The following is an 18,990-nucleotide window of genomic DNA, read 5'->3' as shown; positions in this document are numbered from 1 at the left end:
AAAAAACTACTTTCTGGCCATGACAGCCCATTCATCCAAACAGAAAAGTCCTGTCTGATTGTATTAAACAATGTTAAACTCACCAACATTGCAGCTGTACGAAAAGCTTGAATTATCCTCTTTCTATCTGCAAAGTTTTTGTTTCATGAAAATCCACCATAGAAACGTTATGAGCGTTATTGTTTTCCAATGCATAGCCTATAAATAATGCCTAGGTCCAATAGATATGATATGATATGACATCAACGATTTTACAAAGTGACAACGCCACAGATTATGCTGTGATCGTTACATCTTTACACATGCCTCGTGGCGAACACTGGGAGAACTCAAACTCCCCACATATTAGACCCCAAGACCTTCAGACAGTGTTAACCGTTGAACCTATGAAGATAGATATTAGTTGCGTATTATATGACTTGAACAGGAGGTGTAAGGTGTTTTAAATGGATCTCCAATTTCTTAAATATTTAAATATTCACACAGATCAGTCCTACATGGCGGAGAGAGACCAACTGATGACCCGTTACAACCAGCTACATGCCAGGAACAACAACCTGACTGGAGACAGAGACCAGTTACAGACCAGTTTGGACCAGTTACAGAACAAACATGGTCAACTGATTGAACAGAAAGGCCAGTTACGGACACATTATGACCAACTGACTGAACAGGAAAAACTGTTACAAACCGGTTTCGATCAGTTGCAGACGAGGTTTGAGCAGTTGCAGACCAGCCATAAACAATTGACTGAACAGAAAGCCCAACTACAGACCAGAAATAACCAAATTACTGAACAGAAAGACCAACTACAGACCAGTTTCGGACAGTTACAGGCAAGACATGACCAACTGACTGAACATAGAAAACAGCTACAAACCAGTTTTGACCAGTTACAGAACAGACAGAACCAACTGACTAAACAGAAGGACCAGTTACAGACCAGTTTTGACCAGTTACAGACCAGACACAACCAGCTGACTGAGCAGAAAGAACTGTTACAAACCAGTTTTGACCAGTTGAAGACCATGTATAACAATGTGACTGTAGAGAGAGACGATATGAAGAGGCAACACTGTGGTCAGTGAGACGTCACTGGTTTTATTCATTGTTAAATCATGTTGTTCATTCATTTGTAATGGCTTTGATCAAATGGAGGAACAGTGACTAAGTTTATCGTTTTGTTGTTAGAAGCACCTGAATGGCAGAAATTTGACAGAGGTTGTTATTACATCTCTACTGAGACAAAACCCTGGGAGGAGAGCAGACAGTGGTGTAGAAACAGACAATCTGATCTCATCGTCATAAACAGCCAAGAGAAACAGGTATGGTGTGTACATGTGTGTGTGTGTGTGTGCATGTGTGTGTGTGTGTGTGTGTGTGTGTGTGTGTGTGTGTGTGTGTGTGTGTGTGTGTGTGTGTGTGTGTGTGCGTGCGCGCGTGCGTGCGTGTGTGTGTGTGTGTGTGTGTGCGTGCGTGTGCGTGTGTGTGTGTGTGTGTGTGTGTGTGTGTGTGTGCTCACAAGTTGGCAGTTCACACTTCACAGGTGTAAAGAGGGGAACGATTTGAAATGTCACATCAATTTTCATATGAATAGAGAGACAAACAAACAAGGGAAACAAAGTCATATAACAAGCCGTTACAATATAAAATATATATCATAAATACAATCTCAAATACACATATGTGTCTGGTAAAAAATAAATAGCAATACAATAAAAGCATTGCTTCGTGTGCAGAGTGGAGACACAAGTCTATATATATAGTTTGTACAACAGTAACCATTAGCTTTTCTGTCCAGGAATTTGTGGAACGTGTAAACAAGAGAGTGTGGCTGGGTTTGACCGACAGAGAGGATGAAAGGACGTACAAGTGGGTAGATGGAACGCCACTGACCACACCGACGTGAGACCTATCTTCATTTCACCTCCATTCTTCTTCTGTCTGTCATTCTTATCAGGGCCCTCAGGCACAGCCGAACACCATCTAGAATCTAGATGGTGTTCGGTGATCTAGATTCTAGATCATTTGCTTCTAATGTCTAGAATATCAATTGAGGTCATAATTCAAGAACAAAAGATGGTTAGAGTGAAAAACCATCCATGTAAAGGTATTGTACCTTTACTAGAAGCTGTTTTCCGTGCTGGGCCGGTTGTGTTGTTCACTAGTAAAGACCACACCATCAAACAAGAATCATATTTAGTTGTATGTTTTGAAGGAATGGACAGGTAAATGCATGTGAAGTATTTATTGAAGGAATGGACAGGTAAATACATGTAATGGTGTGCTAAAGAAGGGAGGAAAATGGTTAGTTGTTGGTGCTGGAGAACGGTGGGACTGTTACAGGGTTTGTTGGGCTGGCTGGGTCGTTGGAGAATTGTTGGGCTCGACGTGTTGGGGACTGTATAAGTGAAAATGGCTGTTGGTTGTGCAGTGGGGCGGCTGGGTGGAGACATGAGGCCCCCGCGACTGAGCCATCAAAACAAAGATGTCGTTGTTCATAACGAAGGTAGGTTGTTTAGGCTGAGCTAGGCGTTAGATTGCTTTATACTGAGCGAAAACGTATGCAGCGTTTCTGTGAGAAAACTGTGCATGAGTGCTGGTGGGCACGGCTGGGTTTAAATACGTCCTTGGTTAGCTTGGAAGGTGGAGATAAGGGAGGAGTTGTTATCAGAACATCATAGCAGGTGAGATTAGGAGGAGTTGATATCAATCTGATTGGTGGTGATGGAGGTGTGATGGGAGGAGATTGTTTTTGGTGTGGTCTTGCCTCCTGAACCTGTGTTGTTCCAACTTCATTTGTTGTTGGGCCGTGCATGTGTCCGCTGTCCGTGTATATTCTCGGGCCATATTGCATCACGGAAAAGGAAACCACAGAGCTGGATTGAAGAGCATAACTCACTAGTCGGAATAAACACACCATTGGGGAGGTTTAAGGAATTTATTGACAGTGAGGAAATGGAGGGATGAAGGAAGGATGAATGAATGCAGATGTGTAGGTTCCGGGGGGGGTCGCCGACCCTGGAGTCTTTGGGGAGGAGGTCGTATGGCACTCGTCGTATGGCGTTCGTCGTGAGGCGTTCGTCTCATGGTGCGCATGGACGATATCCCCCAGCAGGAACCTGAGAGGAGAGAGAGAGGGAGTTTTGTTTTAATCGTTTGATCCACTTTTGGCAAGGTGAATGTAGTAGTTCTAGTGCCGAAAAAGCTCCTTTGGGGGGAGCGGGGAGAGGAGCTGCTATGGGGGTGAAGGGGTAGGGGTGGGTTGCGAGAAGCCTGTGGGAAGGCAGCTAGTGTGCGACGTGGCGAGGCGGGCGAAAACATGAAGGATTCTGGGTGGTACTGGGCAGGTATAAATGGAGACAGGTAGATTGACATGGAGGGCGGAGAGTGGCATGAAGGGCAGGGCCAATGTGCGTTTCTCCTCCTCCTGAACATCTGTTGTAACTCCATAAATGTTGAACCAAATGTCCCTACTTCTCCAGGTACTGGCTTCCTGGTCAGCCTAACAACAGAGAGCCCAGAACTCACGAAGAACAAGACTGTGTTGAGTATCATATTTTCAACGGGACTTCCACTCCTAAAAGAGGATGGAATGACAGAATGTGTGAAGCATTTAACACTTGGATCTGTGAAAGAGTTATTTGTTGAAATCATATCATGTTCAGTTAGCTGGTGTGTTGGTACAATGTATCAGTTAACTGCTGTGTTGCTACAATTAGATGTGGGACCTGGGACGATATATCGATATTGCGATATATCGCCGGGATATATCGTATCGTTATACAATATCGTGATATTGACTATAGTTAGTACTAGTAGTAGTAGTAGGCTACCCATTGTTGTGGACAGACAAGTTGTGGACAAGTTGCAAAGTTGCAGTCAGTGTTTTACTGTTTGGAGGAGGCAGGATTCATGTACTTATTGGCTGCAGTCTGTGACACACAATATCTTGTAAGATTTTGGAATAAATACAAAATCCCAGATTTATGTCTTTTATGGTTATTTTCAGTTACAGATATCGTGATGATCGTTGATGAAATCTCTTGCAGCCAATATATTGAATATCTCAATATATTGAATACCTCAATATATCGAATATGGTGATATTATCAGTATCAAGGACCTAATGTCGCCACAGATATCGTATCGTGAGGTACCCATATCGTCCCACCCCTATAGCTACAATGTATCAGTTAGCTGGTGCTACAGCTATGATGGCTGTGTTTGCACCATGTGGTAGTTTGTGTTTTTGCTTTGGTTTGTCTGCCTTGCAGTTATACCCAATATGCACATTACAATACAAATTGATATTTTCATTATTTTCATTTACATATTCTATAGAATGTGAATAATATTAATCTAACAGCAATTTGTATGTTCCATTTTAAAACCATGTAAAATGTGTTTAGGCATTCCATTTGATTTGCGTTCCATTTAAGTTTGTTATTGATTATGTGCATTCCTTAGTATTTTTAGATGTTTCCTTTTCAAGCTTGTATTGTTTTCCACACACGCACAAGCACGCATGCACAAGAATGCACGCACGCACACACACACACACACACACACACACACACACACACACACACACACACACACACACACACACACACACACACACACACACACACACACACACACACACAGCACACACACACACACACACACACACACACACACACACACACACACACACACACACATATGTGACACATGTGTCAGTGAAGTTATTTGTGATATCTGGCATCTGCCTAACCTGACTCTGCCAGATTGCAGAAGCTTGCTGCACGCTCGTTTCACAAACAACTTGCATCTGGTATCACTCCAACCCAATCACTGAAGCTCTTTGAGTGCTATATCAATGTGTGTCCTTATGTGTAGCCTATACGTGTCCACTATGTGTATGTGTCCATGTGTCCAAGCATGGAAATAGAGTTTGTTGACCAGAAAGTGTCACTGTTGCGCAGCTTAACACACACACACACACACACACACACACACACACACACACACACACACACACACACACACACACACACACACACACACACACCGAGAGAGAGAGAGAGAGAGAGAGAGAGAGAGAGAGAGAGGGGTCAGGGAGGAGAGCTTGTACAGTACAGATTATTTTCAAGCTACTTAGTTGTCATTGCAATTGCAGCTCAAAAGGCTTCAGAACACACAGAGAAAATCCCAGTTAACAGAAAATCCACTGAATCTTCAAAGTTCAGGTTGTGTGGGTGCAGTAACTGAGGTTATAAAACCTAAAAGAAAACCTAAAAATTAAAATAAATTAAAATTTATGTTATGAAACCTTTAAATTTACAATCATAACAGCCCTAGATACATTTCCAATTTGCATACATAAGTGATTGATGTTTGGAGAATTCCCCTCATGCCCCTGGTAACGCTATTCGCCAAAATAAGGTCTCTGCCAGAGCCCTCACTGACTTAACGCACGCAAGTCATGTGAGGTGAGGACATTTACTCAAGTACTACTGTACTTAACTTGAGTACAATTGTGAGGTATTTTTACTTTACTGGACTATTTCCAATTTCCAATACTGCTACTTCTATACTCCATCTCCTACGTCTCAGGGACAAATATTCAAATTTGACTCCACTACAATTATTTGAAAACTTTATTTTCTAGTTACTTTGTAGATTATTATTAAAAAATATACATTAACCACTTCAGCAGCATTTATATACATTTCGGCCATTTGAAAATATAGACTTGTGAGCTTCTAGATCTGCTATTTTCAAAAGATTCTTATACATTTAAAACATTCTGCATAATGAGTACTTTTACTTTTGGGTACTTCAGTCTACATTTTGATGCCAATACTTTTGTACTTTTACTCAGGTACATTTTGAATTCCGGACTTTTACTTAGTAAAAGTCCCCCTCGCCCCCTTCCTTAGTTTTCTTAGTTTGCCCCAACATGTGGTCTCCGCCAAAGTAGGACGTGTTACCACCTGCTCTGCCCACCTGTGTGTTACCACCTGCCCTGCCCACCTGTGTGCCACCTGCTCTGCCCACCTGTGTGCCACCTGCTCTGCCCACCTGTGTGTTACCACCTGCTCTGCCCACCTATGTGTTACCACCTGCTTTGCCCACTTGTGTGCCACCTGCTTTGCCCACTTGTGTGCCACCCGCTCGCTAGGTTGCTTTGACAGCCAGCTTGCCATGTCCACTCCTGCCAGCCAGCACCACCTATACAGTATATCCTCGTTTCCCCTCCCTTGTGTAAATAAAAACCCTTGGACTTTGTTGTTTTGTGTAGTGTCTGCTTCTGGGTCTGCTGGTTTTGCAAACTCTGTGACTGTGTGCATGCGTGTGTGTGTGTGTGTGTGTGTGTGTGTGTGTGTGTGTGTGTGTGTGTGTGTGTGTGGGGGGGGGGGGGGGGGGTGTTTTCATTGGTGCCATATGTGATAAAAATGTAACAGTGCTGACTCCGCTGTCTACGTTCAGGACAGTGAGGGATAAGTCTTCCTCAGTGTGTTGTTGTGAAGAGCTGGAACATATCAAATACCTGCGAGAAGGACTCAAGTCACAATTGGGTAGAGAAAAAATGGCTGTAGATGGATATTACGACTACCTTGAACTCCAAGATAAGGAGAATCTGATCTACGACGATAGCGAGAGTGAGACCACGACTACAGCTCTGGAGAAAGCTCTACGGAAGACCCTGCAGTCTGGTGAGAGATGTTACTATACTGCAATGATACATCACCACCAAACAACAACAACATAGTCTTTAAACAATTAATCTAACTGATCTCACTTGTGTGTGAGACTGTGTGTGTGTGTGTGTGTGTGTGTGTGTGTGTCCTCCAGATATGAGGAACAAGCGGGTTGGAGTGGGTGTTGGATTGTTTTGTGCTGTTCTAAGTCTTCTCATCATCGTCGTCCCACTCTATCTCTGTAAGTCAACTTTCATAACAATGGTTATCCATATTTTTTACTGTCTAACGTGGTTAGAGCACATGCCTTTCATGCAGAAGGTTGTGGGTTCAAACTCTGTCTGGGCTCGACGTCAGCGAGGGCACGTGGTCGCAACGGGTTCCATTACTCCAAATCTAATGGGTTCAGATCTATGCCGAGTCTCCTGAGGAGGCACTGTCTGAAGTCTGTCCAGGGGCCTGTTTCACGAAACTTGTATTAGGGATTAAACCACATAACCTGGTTTAATATATCCTGGATCAACGATTAACTGGTTTCATGAAAACTGGTTAATCTTGGCAGATTAATTTAGCCAGTTAACATGGATATGTTGAGGCTTGATTCGGTTTCATGAAAGCAATGCCACATTAGTTACCATGGAAACTAATGCTGTGCACTTAGCCTGCTCTGGAACCGGCTAACAGACAGGCTTAACCTAATCCTTTACTGTTCATTAAGCAGTCTATCTGATCACAAACCAATAGTTTATTTCAGTACTTTACACTTACATGTTAAAATACAGTTGTGTTTGCATAATTAGGGGTGACATTAATGATTCTTTTCCACACTTATTCAATTATTATGGGTTTATGTTACCTTATTTTTATTATAGTTTGCATTAAAACAACTTGCTAAATTATATACTATAGCTGTTGTAAATATGATTATTTATTATATTTAGAAAATGCATGACCCATATCTCACTGAAAATGTATCAAATACAAAGAATATCTTGGCATTTAAGTTGAAAGCGATAAGGTTTGTGATGCACCGTATACGCATGCGGCCGTCGTCTTGAATTAGATTCAGAACAGATACAAGTAGCAGTCTGAAATACTGTCTGGCGTCTGCATAATGACAATCAGCTGTGTGAGTGTAAATGGGGCTCGCTGATGTAATCACACACTGTTTTGGTTTGGTGGGAATTTGGCTTTTGGGTATAGGCCTGCTTTAAACATTTAAGTTTTTTGTCATCTATTGCTAATCATCTGTGTGAACACAGTGAGTGACCACTGACCACACTGACAACTTTACTCATGAGTCATGACATATGGTTACCAAACAGTGGGTCGGGGAAAAAAAATGTATGGGTCCATTTATTTGTTTCTAACATTTTGTTAAAAAAAAAAAAATCTTCATGAATTAAAAACAAATTAAAAGTTTTTTGTAATTTCATGAAGAAATAAAACATAAATTAGAAAACAGTAAAAGTGCTATAAGCTCACAACGCAATGCGAAGTGACGCGTTGTGAGCTTGTAAATCTGCTATTTTCACTAGTTTGGGTCCCGGGGAGACCCTGCAGGGGCTCATTTGTGTCACGGGCTAAAAGGTTTGGGAACCAATGAGTAGCCTACTACATAATGCTATAGCAATCGATTTGCTCCAGTAGAGGTACATTGTTTTAAATAGTCAATCTCCCATTAAGTTTGTTTTCATTGTTTCCACACAGATCAGTCAAACATGGCGGAGAGGGGACAACTGGTGACCCGTTACAACCAATTGCAGGCCAGAACCAACAACCTGACTGAAGAGAGAGACGAATTGCAGAGCGGTTTTAACCAGTTACAGACCAGTTTTAACCAGTTGCAGAGCAGACATGACAACTTAACCGAACAGAACAACCAGTTGCAGAGCAGCTTTGATCAGTTGCAGTCCAGACACAACCAGCTGACTGCACAGAAAGACCAATTACAGGCCGGTTTTAACCAGTTACAGACCCATTTTGATCAGTTGCAGACCAGTTTTGACAAGTTACAGGTCGGTTCTGACCAGCTGCAGGCCAGTTCTGAAGGGTTACACACCAGTTTGGACCATTTGCAGGCCAGTTTTGTCCAGCTACAGACCAGACATAACAACCTGACTGAACAGAAAGGCCAGTTGCAGATCAGTTTTGACCATTTACAGGTCAGTTTTTTCCAGCTACAGAGCAGTTTTGACCAGTTACTGACCAGCCATAAGAACCTGACTGAAGAACGAGATGACCTGAAGATGAGGCTCTGTGGTCAGTGAGACGTCACTGTTTTTCGTCATTGTTATAATAATTGTGTTTTTCATCATTAAAAACAGCTTGACTGCAGGGATTAAATAATCGTGATTCAGATCTCCCTGCCTCTAGTTTTCACTAACGTTTGAAGAGCCACTGTGCCGATATGATCGTTGCTTTTCATGAAAATCCGCTTTAAAATGGTGTAATCGTTTGTCGTAGTGTTGAAAAATATTTAAAAATGGCGATCACAACAACAAAGCGGAGGAGGAACGCTCACGCTGCGCGACACTGCCGCCATTGTAATGCATTGGGCTTCAATTTCCCAGAACCCTTTGCATGACAGTGTGACGGATGTTTTTTTTCCGTTGACATCAAAACGCGTATGACTTATCCCACTCTGTCCGATAGGAACCCTGTACGTTTTAAAACGTATTAAAAACGCGAATTAAACAATGAAAACATAACTCGTTATTGGGAGGGAAGCTATTCTACAGTCAATTAAGTCGTGTAACTCGTGTTAGTGAGGGAAAGTGAATCAAATGAAAGAACAGCATTGGCTAAACATTGTCATTTTGTTGCTAGAATCGCCTGGATGGCAGACGTTTGACAGCGGTTGTTATTTCATCTCTACTGAGACAAAATCCTGGGAGGAGAGCAGACAGTGGTGTAGAGACAGACAATCTGACCTCATCGTCATAAACAGCCAAGAAAAACAGGTATGGTGTGTGTGTGTGTGTGTGTGTGTGTGTGTGTGTGTGTGTGTATGTGTATGTGTGTGTGTGTGTGTGTGTGTGTGTGTGTGTGTGTGTGTGTGTGTGTGTGTGTGTGTGTGTGTGTGTGTGTGTGTGTGTGTGTGTGTGCGAGCGTGTGTGCGTGCACGTGTGTTCATGTTGTAATGTAACCTAGCTATACCTATTCCACGTTCAACTTCATCACAAGTTTACAAGTGTCAAAGGGTGTGACATTTATTTTCCCCAAAGTTCTCAAAATGTTACATTTTCATTTTCAAGAATAGTGTTATTATGGGTAAGCAATAGAGAAAGAGACACATTAAATAACAAATGACAATAAGGCACAATATCAGCATGCATGCATGGGCAAGAAAGAAAGAAAGAAAGAAAGAAAGAATATAATCAGGGGAAATCAGCTTCAGTACAGTGTTTCTTTGAGGAGACACACAACTACTGTACACTGTACAGGTTGTACATATAACCATCAGCTTTTCTGTCCAGGACTTTGTGGAACGCGTCAACAAGAGAGTCTGGCTGGGTTTGACCGACAGAGAAGGGTCGTTTAAGTGGGTGGATGGAACGCCACTGACCACACCAACGTAAGACATAATTATGATCATCTTTGTTTTACCTCCATTCTTCTAAATAGTATTAAATGTTATTGTCCACTTGTGTACGCCGAGGCACGTTCTTACTGCGTTCAACCAAACCCTTGTGCTTTGCGGTTAAAGGAGATTTCCGGACCAGCACTTTTCTTACCATATGATGTTATTATATCCGACAATCCCCCCTAAATGTCCCTACTTCACCAGGTACTGCCGGCGTAGGGAAGCCTATAGTACTGTATACTGTAAATGAATCAAGTGTCACTACTTCACCATGCAGGTACTGGCGGCGTTGGGAGGGTTGGGAGCCTAGTCTAAATTCATTAAATGTCCCTGTATATACTTCACCAGGTACTGGCGGAGTTGGGAGCCCAGTAAAAATGGACACTGTGTCGAGTTCTATGACGGAGCTCTGCCTGCCTATCCAGAGAGAGGATGGGACGACAAGCCGTGCTCTGCCAACTTCCAGTGGATCTGTGAAAAAGTTCTGAACTGAAACCATCATTTTCACAAAGCGCGGCGTGTTCGTGCGCGGTCCGGTTACATACACAACGGCTGCGTTTGCACATGCGATGGTAGTTTGTGTGTTTGCTTATTTTTTAATCTTTTCCCATAGTGGACCGGACCGGAGCACTGGGGCGAGATCTACAGTAGGGATCACTTTTATGTCTGTAAAAGCTGTAAACACAAGATATGACTGATGTCATAGGATATAAGCTTGAAGCGAGTTTGTTTTTGCTCCTGAGTTCAGCAATAGCATGCATGGTAGGCTACTCAAGTAGAGTTGATCTGTTCAGGTGATAAATAGACTTAACCTGACTCACAACACAGCCGCCATCACGTTGCGCTGTTCAGAGTATGGGTTTTTATGCTGTTCAGACTATGGGTTTATAGGTAATTCTCCCATTGGCAGCAGCGATCCTCAAACTTTTTTGGCTGTGTTACCTATAGCTCCTGACCTAGCTGACGCACCCACAGCGCTCAGTCGCGTTCTATTTGGCCGAAAATGATACATATTTGGCAAATAATCACAGAATGTCACTGCATTGAGAGACATGCAGCTGCTGTATACTCCCGCAGCTGCCCTATACATCTCCTTACAACAGTATACCAGATTTTGCTATTTGTGTTAAATAACATCATAAAATTCCCCTTTTCATGTCACGCACGCCCTGGAGGGCGTTTGCGCACCACAAGGAGTGCACAAACCACAGTTTGGGAACCCCTGGCTCAGAGGCAGCCTAGAGGCATGCAGCCAATCATGAAATAGTGTTCACTATGGTCGTTAGTAAATGTAGATCACCTCTGCAAGCTGATAAAAAGTACCAATCACATTGCTTTGACAGGGCCAGGTGAGGGGAGGGTGTGTGTGCTCAAGTTAGTAAGTTATTAACTTGAGCGCTCAAGTTAGCAATTTACTAACTCGAGCGCTCAAGTATGTACGTAACTTGAGGCCTCATTAACACGTACCAAACACCAATCAAGCAAATGTTTGGTGGTTTTTTGAGGGGGGACTGGGGTAGGGGCAGAACACCACCAGCAATCAAACACAAATGTTTGATCAAACCATGTGACTCCCATTGGAAAAGCATTGTGAAACGACCAAACATTTGCTTGATTGGTGTTTGGTACGTGTGAATGAGGCCTGAGCTCGCTCAAGTTAACTATAACTATAACTTAGTTTTTTGTGATTAATTATGCTAATTACTCAATTTCTGATGAAACAGTGACTCGAATCACTCAGCATGGATTCAGCACATAAAAATCATATAGAAACAACATTTAAGTATTTTCCTCAAGAATGCCTACAGGTCAGGCCAAGTTTTATTTTATTATTATTATTATTTGGAGACCTGTCTTTTATTGTGCATATTGTTCTTTTAGAGTGCTGACGTCACTCGCTCATCCCCTGGTTCGCCATCTTAAAATCGTTCCCTCTTTGCTTATTGATTTCTTGCTCTATATGTTAATTATATTTGAATCACATTCCTTAGCTTGTTCACACTGTATAAAACCAATCTGATGCCAATCTGGATAGGAAATCTGATTTGTGCTGGTTTTGTATGACGTCTAATGAAATAAAATCAATCAACATCACAGGGGAATGTAATCACTGGCACACAGGCACAAATGAGAGAGAGGATTTTTGGTTTCAAATAAAATAGTGATGTCATAATGAAACTTAAAGCGATATTAACATGTTGGGGGTCATTTTACTCTACTCTGGCTTTGTGAGTTTGAAGTTACAGGAAGAGGGCTGTCTGATAAAATTAATATCAAATATCTAAATATTTCCCCCCCTGTCATAGTATTATGGGAAGTTGTATTTATACAACGTAGTTTCGGGAGAAGAGACCTCTTTCCGCTTGACCTTAACCACTCCTCCCTCATTATCAACAACTCCTCCCTCCTCATCAAACTCACCTGCCTTTCATTATCACCTGGCCAATCCCTGGTGAAATCACCACAGCATTAATACACCTGCGATCTCTCAACCAAGTTGTTTGTTCTGCTCCACGACAGACCAAACATGGGTTGTGAGTACTGCACGTGTAGATCGGCTATTTTCACTATTCTTCAAAATCGCCACCCTCCTCCACCCCAACCTCCTCCTTCCGCCTCGATTCTCTAGGAATCCAGGGGGGGCAGTGACATGCACTTAAAGCATAATGAAATTTCGAAAATGTTCCCTTATAGGATTTAAGGCCCAATCAGATCCAGTTCAAACCCATATAGGCAAACACAGGTGGCGCACACATGGTTCTAAAATAAAATGGCCCATTTGGATACCACCTAAGACCAGTTAGAAACCCACGTAAGCCCATATGGGCTAACATGGGTGGTTCCTTTGTGAAAACTGGGTGCACGGCCCACTTGGAACCCATGCCCATGTCAAAACCCAAGTGGGGCCCAGATGGACATGTTAGCTGGGAAATGTTAGTAGGCTGGCTACTAGTGGTATACTTTATAGTACTGAAAAAGAAAAAACTCACGCACACTGTCTTTAAATGCAGTTAAAGGCTTTAATGGGAAATCGCAACTTTTCAGTATACGAAAATCATGATAAATAAACAACAAGAGTTAGGGCACAATGCAAGATAAAAAATAAAACATGTCAGGTTGGAGCTTCACGCAAAACTGTTCCTGTAAAAGAAAATGGGAACAATTTGCGAATGTTTCAAGGTAAAATACAGCCAAAAAAGATTATAAGAACCAGCACAAGAAAGAATTAGCATCTGAAAATGTCCATAGTTTTTCCACTGTACAAAAATATATAATTTGAACCACGTGTGCTACACATTTGTAGTTGTAGTTGTAGACTACTTACTGCAATAGTAATAACAAGTTCGATATAGATTTTTTGTTTAGAATATACAAATCTTTGTGTCATAGATGTTTTGACAGTGAAATACATCGTAATTCCCGCACATAGATAGGCCTACTTTGCAAAATGCCTGCCAAAACTGCTCTGCCTCTGAGAAAATGTTGGTAAGATCTATATGACCCTGCACCCTGATGTGGCTGCACGTACTGTATATGGCAATCTCAGTGTCATGGGAAAAACTGCACTTTCAAAAAGAGTGAAAGTCCAAACTAAAACCTTATAGGGCTAATGCAGACCGCTGGGATTATTTTTGTGTCTGTTCGTGTCGTGTCGTGTTCTGAAAATAGCAGATCTACAAGCTCAAAGTCGTCGTACAGCTTCCTAAGTTCCTCCTCCACATCACAGCACCTCTGATGGTTGACACACACGGCCACTCTTGACCAGGAGGAACATTCCCCCTGCTGCGGCCAGAGTGCCCAGAGTCAGTCCCACTGCACAGACCACATCCGCTGCAGAACTGGCCTTCACCACCTGCTCAGGTTCTGAGTCTGCAACAAATGACACCAGAGACAAAACAAAACTATCAAAGATTTTAGCTGGGGAACACCTGGAGCCCCTTCAATGACCCCTATGGTTCTCCTTTATCCATAATGTTGTTGTAACAGACTTTTTACCTAAAACTTCCACTTCCTTGTTTAATGTGGAATTTACCCTGTGCCCTTATACGGTATCCAAAAGTATAATTTACTGTTACATTTAAATATCCATTGTGTCTTATGAGTTTTGGGGTATAATGTTCATGGTGCGTTTTTCTTTTTTCTTTTTTACCAGTGGTCCTTGAGGGGGTTCCAGGTGGTCCCCAACTAAATCATAGTTGGTAACCAATTGGACGCTTCTTCTTTTCGTGTCTTTGAAGCATGTGGTTAGATGACAGTTTCCCATTTCTTTACACAGTCTTGAACGCTTATTAGCTCTCTAACTGTTGAGAGCATAAAATCATTTCATTTTATGAAAGAGTAAAGTTAAATTATTATTAAACATCAGTTATCAAGCATCAGTTAATTTACGTCTACACAATTAGAGAATGTAGAATAATTGTTATTTTGATCAACGTTTAGCTGTTCTCTCCTATGGTACCACCATTAATACTGGAATTGTGGATAAAGTTGTGACACGCTGTAACACGTTGGGAGCTTGTAAATTTTTGGATGGAGTGCCGTGATTTTTGTATTTCTTCCAGTTCATGTATTTATGCGGTGACAGTACTTCATTAGAACCCTTGGCGTGGTTGTTAAATCAAAATGTTCTATGGGGGTATACTGACCCCAGAACCTGACAGTGGGCTGGTCCAGGGCAGGGTGTGTCACACTGCAGCTGTACTTGTCTCCCTCGTGGGGAATGACGTCCAGTGAGGATAACTGGTGGAAGGTTCCGTCCTCATCAGGGTAGTAGCGGCTCAGAGACGCTCCGCTCACCGCCTCACCGTTCCTGCTCCAGCTGACCTGCAGTGGTGGAGGACAAGTACGTTTACTTTTGTACTTTCACCTCAGTACTTTGGTCAGACGTACTAACAGAGCGACAGGCAATAGTCCGACCCCCTACCCCAAAACGCAAACCCTAAACATAACCGGTCACCGGAAGCCACAGGTTAGTTTTAAGTCGCCACGGCTTAGATTTTATCTGCCACGCACGTCGGAAGCCATTGGTTCGTTTTAACCTGCCACACATGCCGGAAGCCACGGGTTTGTTTTAGCCTGCCACACATGTCGGGAGCATTTCCCATTCATTTTTCCATAGACGTTTCAGAAAGTATTTATTTAAAGACCTTTAAAGCCTCGGACAAAGCCAACTCGGCTCCTGACAAATCATGACAACAAACAAAAAGAATGGGGCCGGACAAATAATTAAAAATAAGAAAAACACGTTTATTGTCATGATCCGAGTTGACTTTGTCTGAGGCTTAATGGTCTTTAAATAAATACTTTCTGAAACGTCTATGTCAATGACAATGGGAAACTCTCTTCCGGTGCCCTCGAACGGGGCACTGGTAGCTCTATAACCAATGCAAAATGCTTTCCCGGTTTTAATTCTAAATGAAATTTCAACTTGGAGTTGAGGTCATATTTGAACTAGGAGTACTTGGGTTGGGTACTGACCTGGAGGGACGGAGGGTAGAAGTGTCTGACGTAGCAGATGAGTGTGTTCTCCACCCCCAGCTCCACCTCCTCTGATGCGTACAGGAAACTGTCAGGAGCTTCTGTTGGGTGCAGAAACGGGTCCCAAAATGTAAATGTGCAGTAAATATAGTGACCTTTTTGGTAAAAACACAAAACAAGTGTTAATATTCTGATAGTAAGCATTGCTGGAGTGTTAATTTTAACATTTTGAACTCGTGAAATGGGATATTCTGCATAATGAGTACTTTCTACTTTTGGTACTTTTTCCACCCCTGCTCTTTGGTAAACAAAAATATGTCAGGTCGGGATACCAATTGTATCGAGTGTGCGAGTGCGTGCATGTGTGTATGCATAATTAATTCGACTAATAATCGGAAGCTGAGTTAAAAATGTACTTACTAAATCGACTACTGAAAACAAATAGAACATGTCCACAGTAGAGCAAAGAAACTGTATTTTGTCCTTTACCCTGGGGGTCGTGAATTATATTTTTTGGGCAACTGAATGACTGGAAAATGGAAATTAAGAGTTTACATTTGCGGGGTCCCCAGCCAAAAAAGAACCCCTGCTTTATACCTTGTTCTTCGGGTGGATTCTTCTCCACGTCTGTCATCGCTGACAGAACATCATGACACACTCTCTTGTTCTTCCCAGCATTGACAAACATGTGGTGATTGTCAAAGATTGAGGGTACCATGGCGGTAATGAATGGAGGATAGGTGAACACGAGCTCTCCTCTCTGGAAGTCCACGTAAAATGTCTCGTCGCCGTCAATGGTCAACTCTATCTCAGTGCGGTTCACAAAGCAGCCCACCAAATACTGAACATCGTGGATAACTGGAAAAAATCAATAAAACAATGTTACATTAATTAGATAATGTATATTGATAAGTTCCATGGTTCGTCATTAGGGGAATTTCACTATAAAACATGTCTGGGCTAATTTCCATGTCAACTCAGACATTGTTTTAGTTTCTTGATTCTATATTAATTTTAACAGACACATGTTTGACATGACAATGATTCCTTTACCATGTGTACTAGGGCAAGGGCATGATGTCATCGTAGCACTGTGTTTTGTTGGAGCAAGAACAAAAAATGTAATGTAATATTATTACTTTTTCTAAGGAGTAATAAGTAATAAGTAACATATTACTCTCCTAAGTAATATTGCCCAACACTGCACAGAAGTGAACTTTTCAAGCCTGTTTTCTCAACTCGTTGTTTTCTGCAAGACATTACTCTATAAGCCATATCTCCAAAACTGGTGGGTCAAACTGAACAACCAATATGTCAATTTGAAACCATGATTCACTGCTTTCATATTATATGAAAAAGAAAATGACTTCAGTGGTTCAGTGAGAAACGGTCACATGTCATCTTTGTGATTGATGATTTATACAGGGATGCACATTTTAAGTCATATCAGGAGTTGGGGAATCAATTTAATCTGACGGGGAGGTATGGGGTGAATTTTGGAAATATCTTCAACTATTGTTAGCCTGACACTACTACACATTGCTATGGCTAGTGATTCAGGGCTGGAGCCAGGCTAGAGTAGTGCGGGAAATGTGTTCAACCTTAACATACATATAGAGGAATCAAATATGTTAAAAATCTTTGTTTGACTTGCCACATACAATGTGTGCCTCTGCCTCAATATTTTACAAAAGTATAATGGAATTACAAAGTAGGAAGACTGAAAATATAATAAAAATATAATTCACTAGGGATATTAGAAGCAAATTTACCATTATAAAATCAAATATTCTACTATACTCCTGTTAAAGCTGTTTAGGATGGGCATGGTAGAAGACATAGATGTTGGAAATGTAAAGGTAAAATGTTACATGCTTTTTGGGATCGTTTTACCCTTTTGGAAAGAGGTGGCCTACTGAGGAAACTTGGAGAATGGTTTGGACAAAGATTACCAGAATCTTTAAAGTTCTGTCTTCTGGGAGATAGCACATTTTGCCACAAGGGGTCACCATGCTTTCATTGGTAACAAATTGGAATATAGCCAGATCATTTGAAAAAATGATAGCTTTAACGCCTGGCTTTACAGGCTACACATATTTCTTGTTAAAGTGAAATGTATGTAATTAAAATTACTCTTTTGCAACGACATGTGTTACTACCAACCAAAAAACGATAGCTTTAACGCCTGGCTTTACAGGCTACACATATTTCTTGTTAAAGTGAAATGTATGTAATTAAAATTACTCTTTTGCAACGACATGTGTTACTACCAACCCAAGTCATTGGCATTGCTTAACCTGCCTTTTATATAAACATATGCGCCAACGTTTTATTATTATCATCATTACGCATTTTGGGCGGGAACCCCTTTTGGTGTTAGCATTACATTATGCTTTAGCTATTGAAAAATAGCATATCTACAAGATCATAGCACGCTACCGAGTGGTGCGCTACGAGCTTGTAGGTCTGCTTTTTTTTTTAAATCTAATGACTGACATAGAAACATAGCTTTTTCAGAAAACTCTCAGGATGTAGAAGCCTTTTTTTTTTTAATCTGATCTCAGGTCAAAATGGGTTAAATCGTGGCAAGATTCTTACTTTCAGAAGTGGCGTAGCAGATTGTGAAAGTCAGTGAGATGAAGAGGAGGATGGTGGCGGTAGGATTCTTCATCTCTCTCTGCAGTAAGGTGGCACACTGCAGTCATCAGAGACACACTGGAGTCAACAGCACTTTGTGTTGTCTTTACTCACCCCCCACCCATGGAGGAAGTCTACCTTTACATCTATGGCAATTGTCTTTTCATCAATTCAAGAAGGTTCTAAAATCACTTCTCCTATTACCACCAAGTACTTCCCATACGGTCTGCTGAATTAACCTGGTGTACTCAATGTTCTCCTATAGCGGTTTTATTGTCTGACTTCTGTCTATTGTGCTTTTTTTTCTTGTTATACAGTACATTTCCGTCCTCTCACTGTCCCTGTATTTTATCTGTATTCTTATGTTTAAGATCTGCATGTTCAATATGATTGTTTTTTCTTTAAACAAACAAAAACAACTATGAATGTGTAAACATGCCTGGAGAAGCCACTTGCAAGCCCCTGGAGGGTTTTTAGGCTTTCTCCTTCACATTTTTTATTGACCTTGTGTATCATTTCCGAAATATTTTTGTATGTGAAAATAAAAACAATCCACATTGTTGCTGACAGGTTTTACCGTAATGATTTGTGTTCATGGAT

The 18,990-nt window shown here is 41.6% G+C and overlaps 2 protein-coding genes across 3 annotated transcripts; one reads left to right on the top strand and one right to left on the bottom strand.

Moving 5' to 3' along the window:
- The first annotated feature begins 6,510 nt into the window (after positions 1-6,510).
- LOC310875359 (uncharacterized protein) lies at positions 6,511-11,965 on the top strand. 2 transcript variants are annotated; one of them, XR_014570643.1, is made up of 7 exons: positions 6,511-6,704; positions 6,844-6,930; positions 8,400-8,951; positions 9,519-9,652; positions 10,169-10,266; positions 10,624-11,637; positions 11,672-11,965. XR_014570643.1 is itself a non-coding variant. In XM_083788564.1 (6 exons), the coding sequence occupies exons 1-6, from the start codon at positions 6,578-6,580 to the stop codon at positions 10,766-10,768; spliced, it is 1,143 nt and encodes a 380-aa protein (XP_083644690.1). In that variant the 5' UTR covers positions 6,511-6,577; the 3' UTR covers positions 10,769-11,674. The 2 variants fall into 2 exon arrangements, 1 of the variants encoding a protein (XP_083644690.1); XM_083788564.1 differs by having other exon boundaries at positions 10,624-11,674.
- A 1,969-nt stretch (positions 11,966-13,934) lies between these two features.
- On the bottom strand, positions 13,935-18,445 carry LOC310875225 (H-2 class II histocompatibility antigen, A-U alpha chain-like). Its single transcript, XM_083788388.1, has 5 exons — positions 18,352-18,445; positions 16,351-16,611; positions 15,754-15,854; positions 14,922-15,099; positions 13,935-14,145 (listed from the first exon to the last, which is right to left on the bottom strand). Exons 1-5 carry the CDS (start codon positions 18,422-18,424, stop codon positions 13,997-13,999), a joined length of 762 nt encoding a protein of 253 aa, XP_083644514.1. The 5' UTR covers positions 18,425-18,445; the 3' UTR covers positions 13,935-13,996.
- Between the last annotated feature and the right edge of the window lie 545 nt (positions 18,446-18,990).

The sequence above is a fragment of the Protomyctophum parallelum genome (assembly GCF_964188405.1).
Source record: "Protomyctophum parallelum genome assembly, chromosome: 18".
In the NCBI taxonomy this organism is placed as follows: domain Eukaryota; kingdom Metazoa; phylum Chordata; class Actinopteri; order Myctophiformes; family Myctophidae; genus Protomyctophum; species Protomyctophum parallelum.
This window is presented reverse-complemented; position numbering and strand designations above follow the sequence as displayed.

What these genes read in the sequence shown, in the direction of transcription:
- LOC310875359 (XM_083788564.1), top strand. Translation starts at nt 6,578, where the DNA reads ATGGCTGTAGATGGATATTACGACTACCTTGAACTCCAAGATAAGGAG. An exon ending in TAAACAGCCAAGAAAAACAG is followed by an intron (nt 9,653 to 10,168) that starts GTATGGTGTGTG and finishes TTTTCTGTCCAG; the next exon opens with GACTTTGTGGAACGCGTCAA. An exon ending in ACGCCACTGACCACACCAAC is followed by an intron (nt 10,267 to 10,623) that starts GTAAGACATAAT and finishes ATACTTCACCAG; the next exon opens with GTACTGGCGGAGTTGGGAGC.
- LOC310875225 (XM_083788388.1), bottom strand. Translation starts at nt 18,424, where the DNA reads ATGAAGAATCCTACCGCCACCATCCTCCTCTTCATCTCACTGACTTTC. An exon ending in CTGCTACGCCACTTCTGAAA is followed by an intron (nt 16,612 to 18,351) that starts GTAAGAATCTTG and finishes GATTTTTTCCAG; the next exon opens with TTATCCACGATGTTCAGTAT. An exon ending in GCCCACTGTCAGGTTCTGGG is followed by an intron (nt 14,146 to 14,921) that starts GTCAGTATACCC and finishes CATTTGTTGCAG; the next exon opens with ACTCAGAACCTGAGCAGGTG.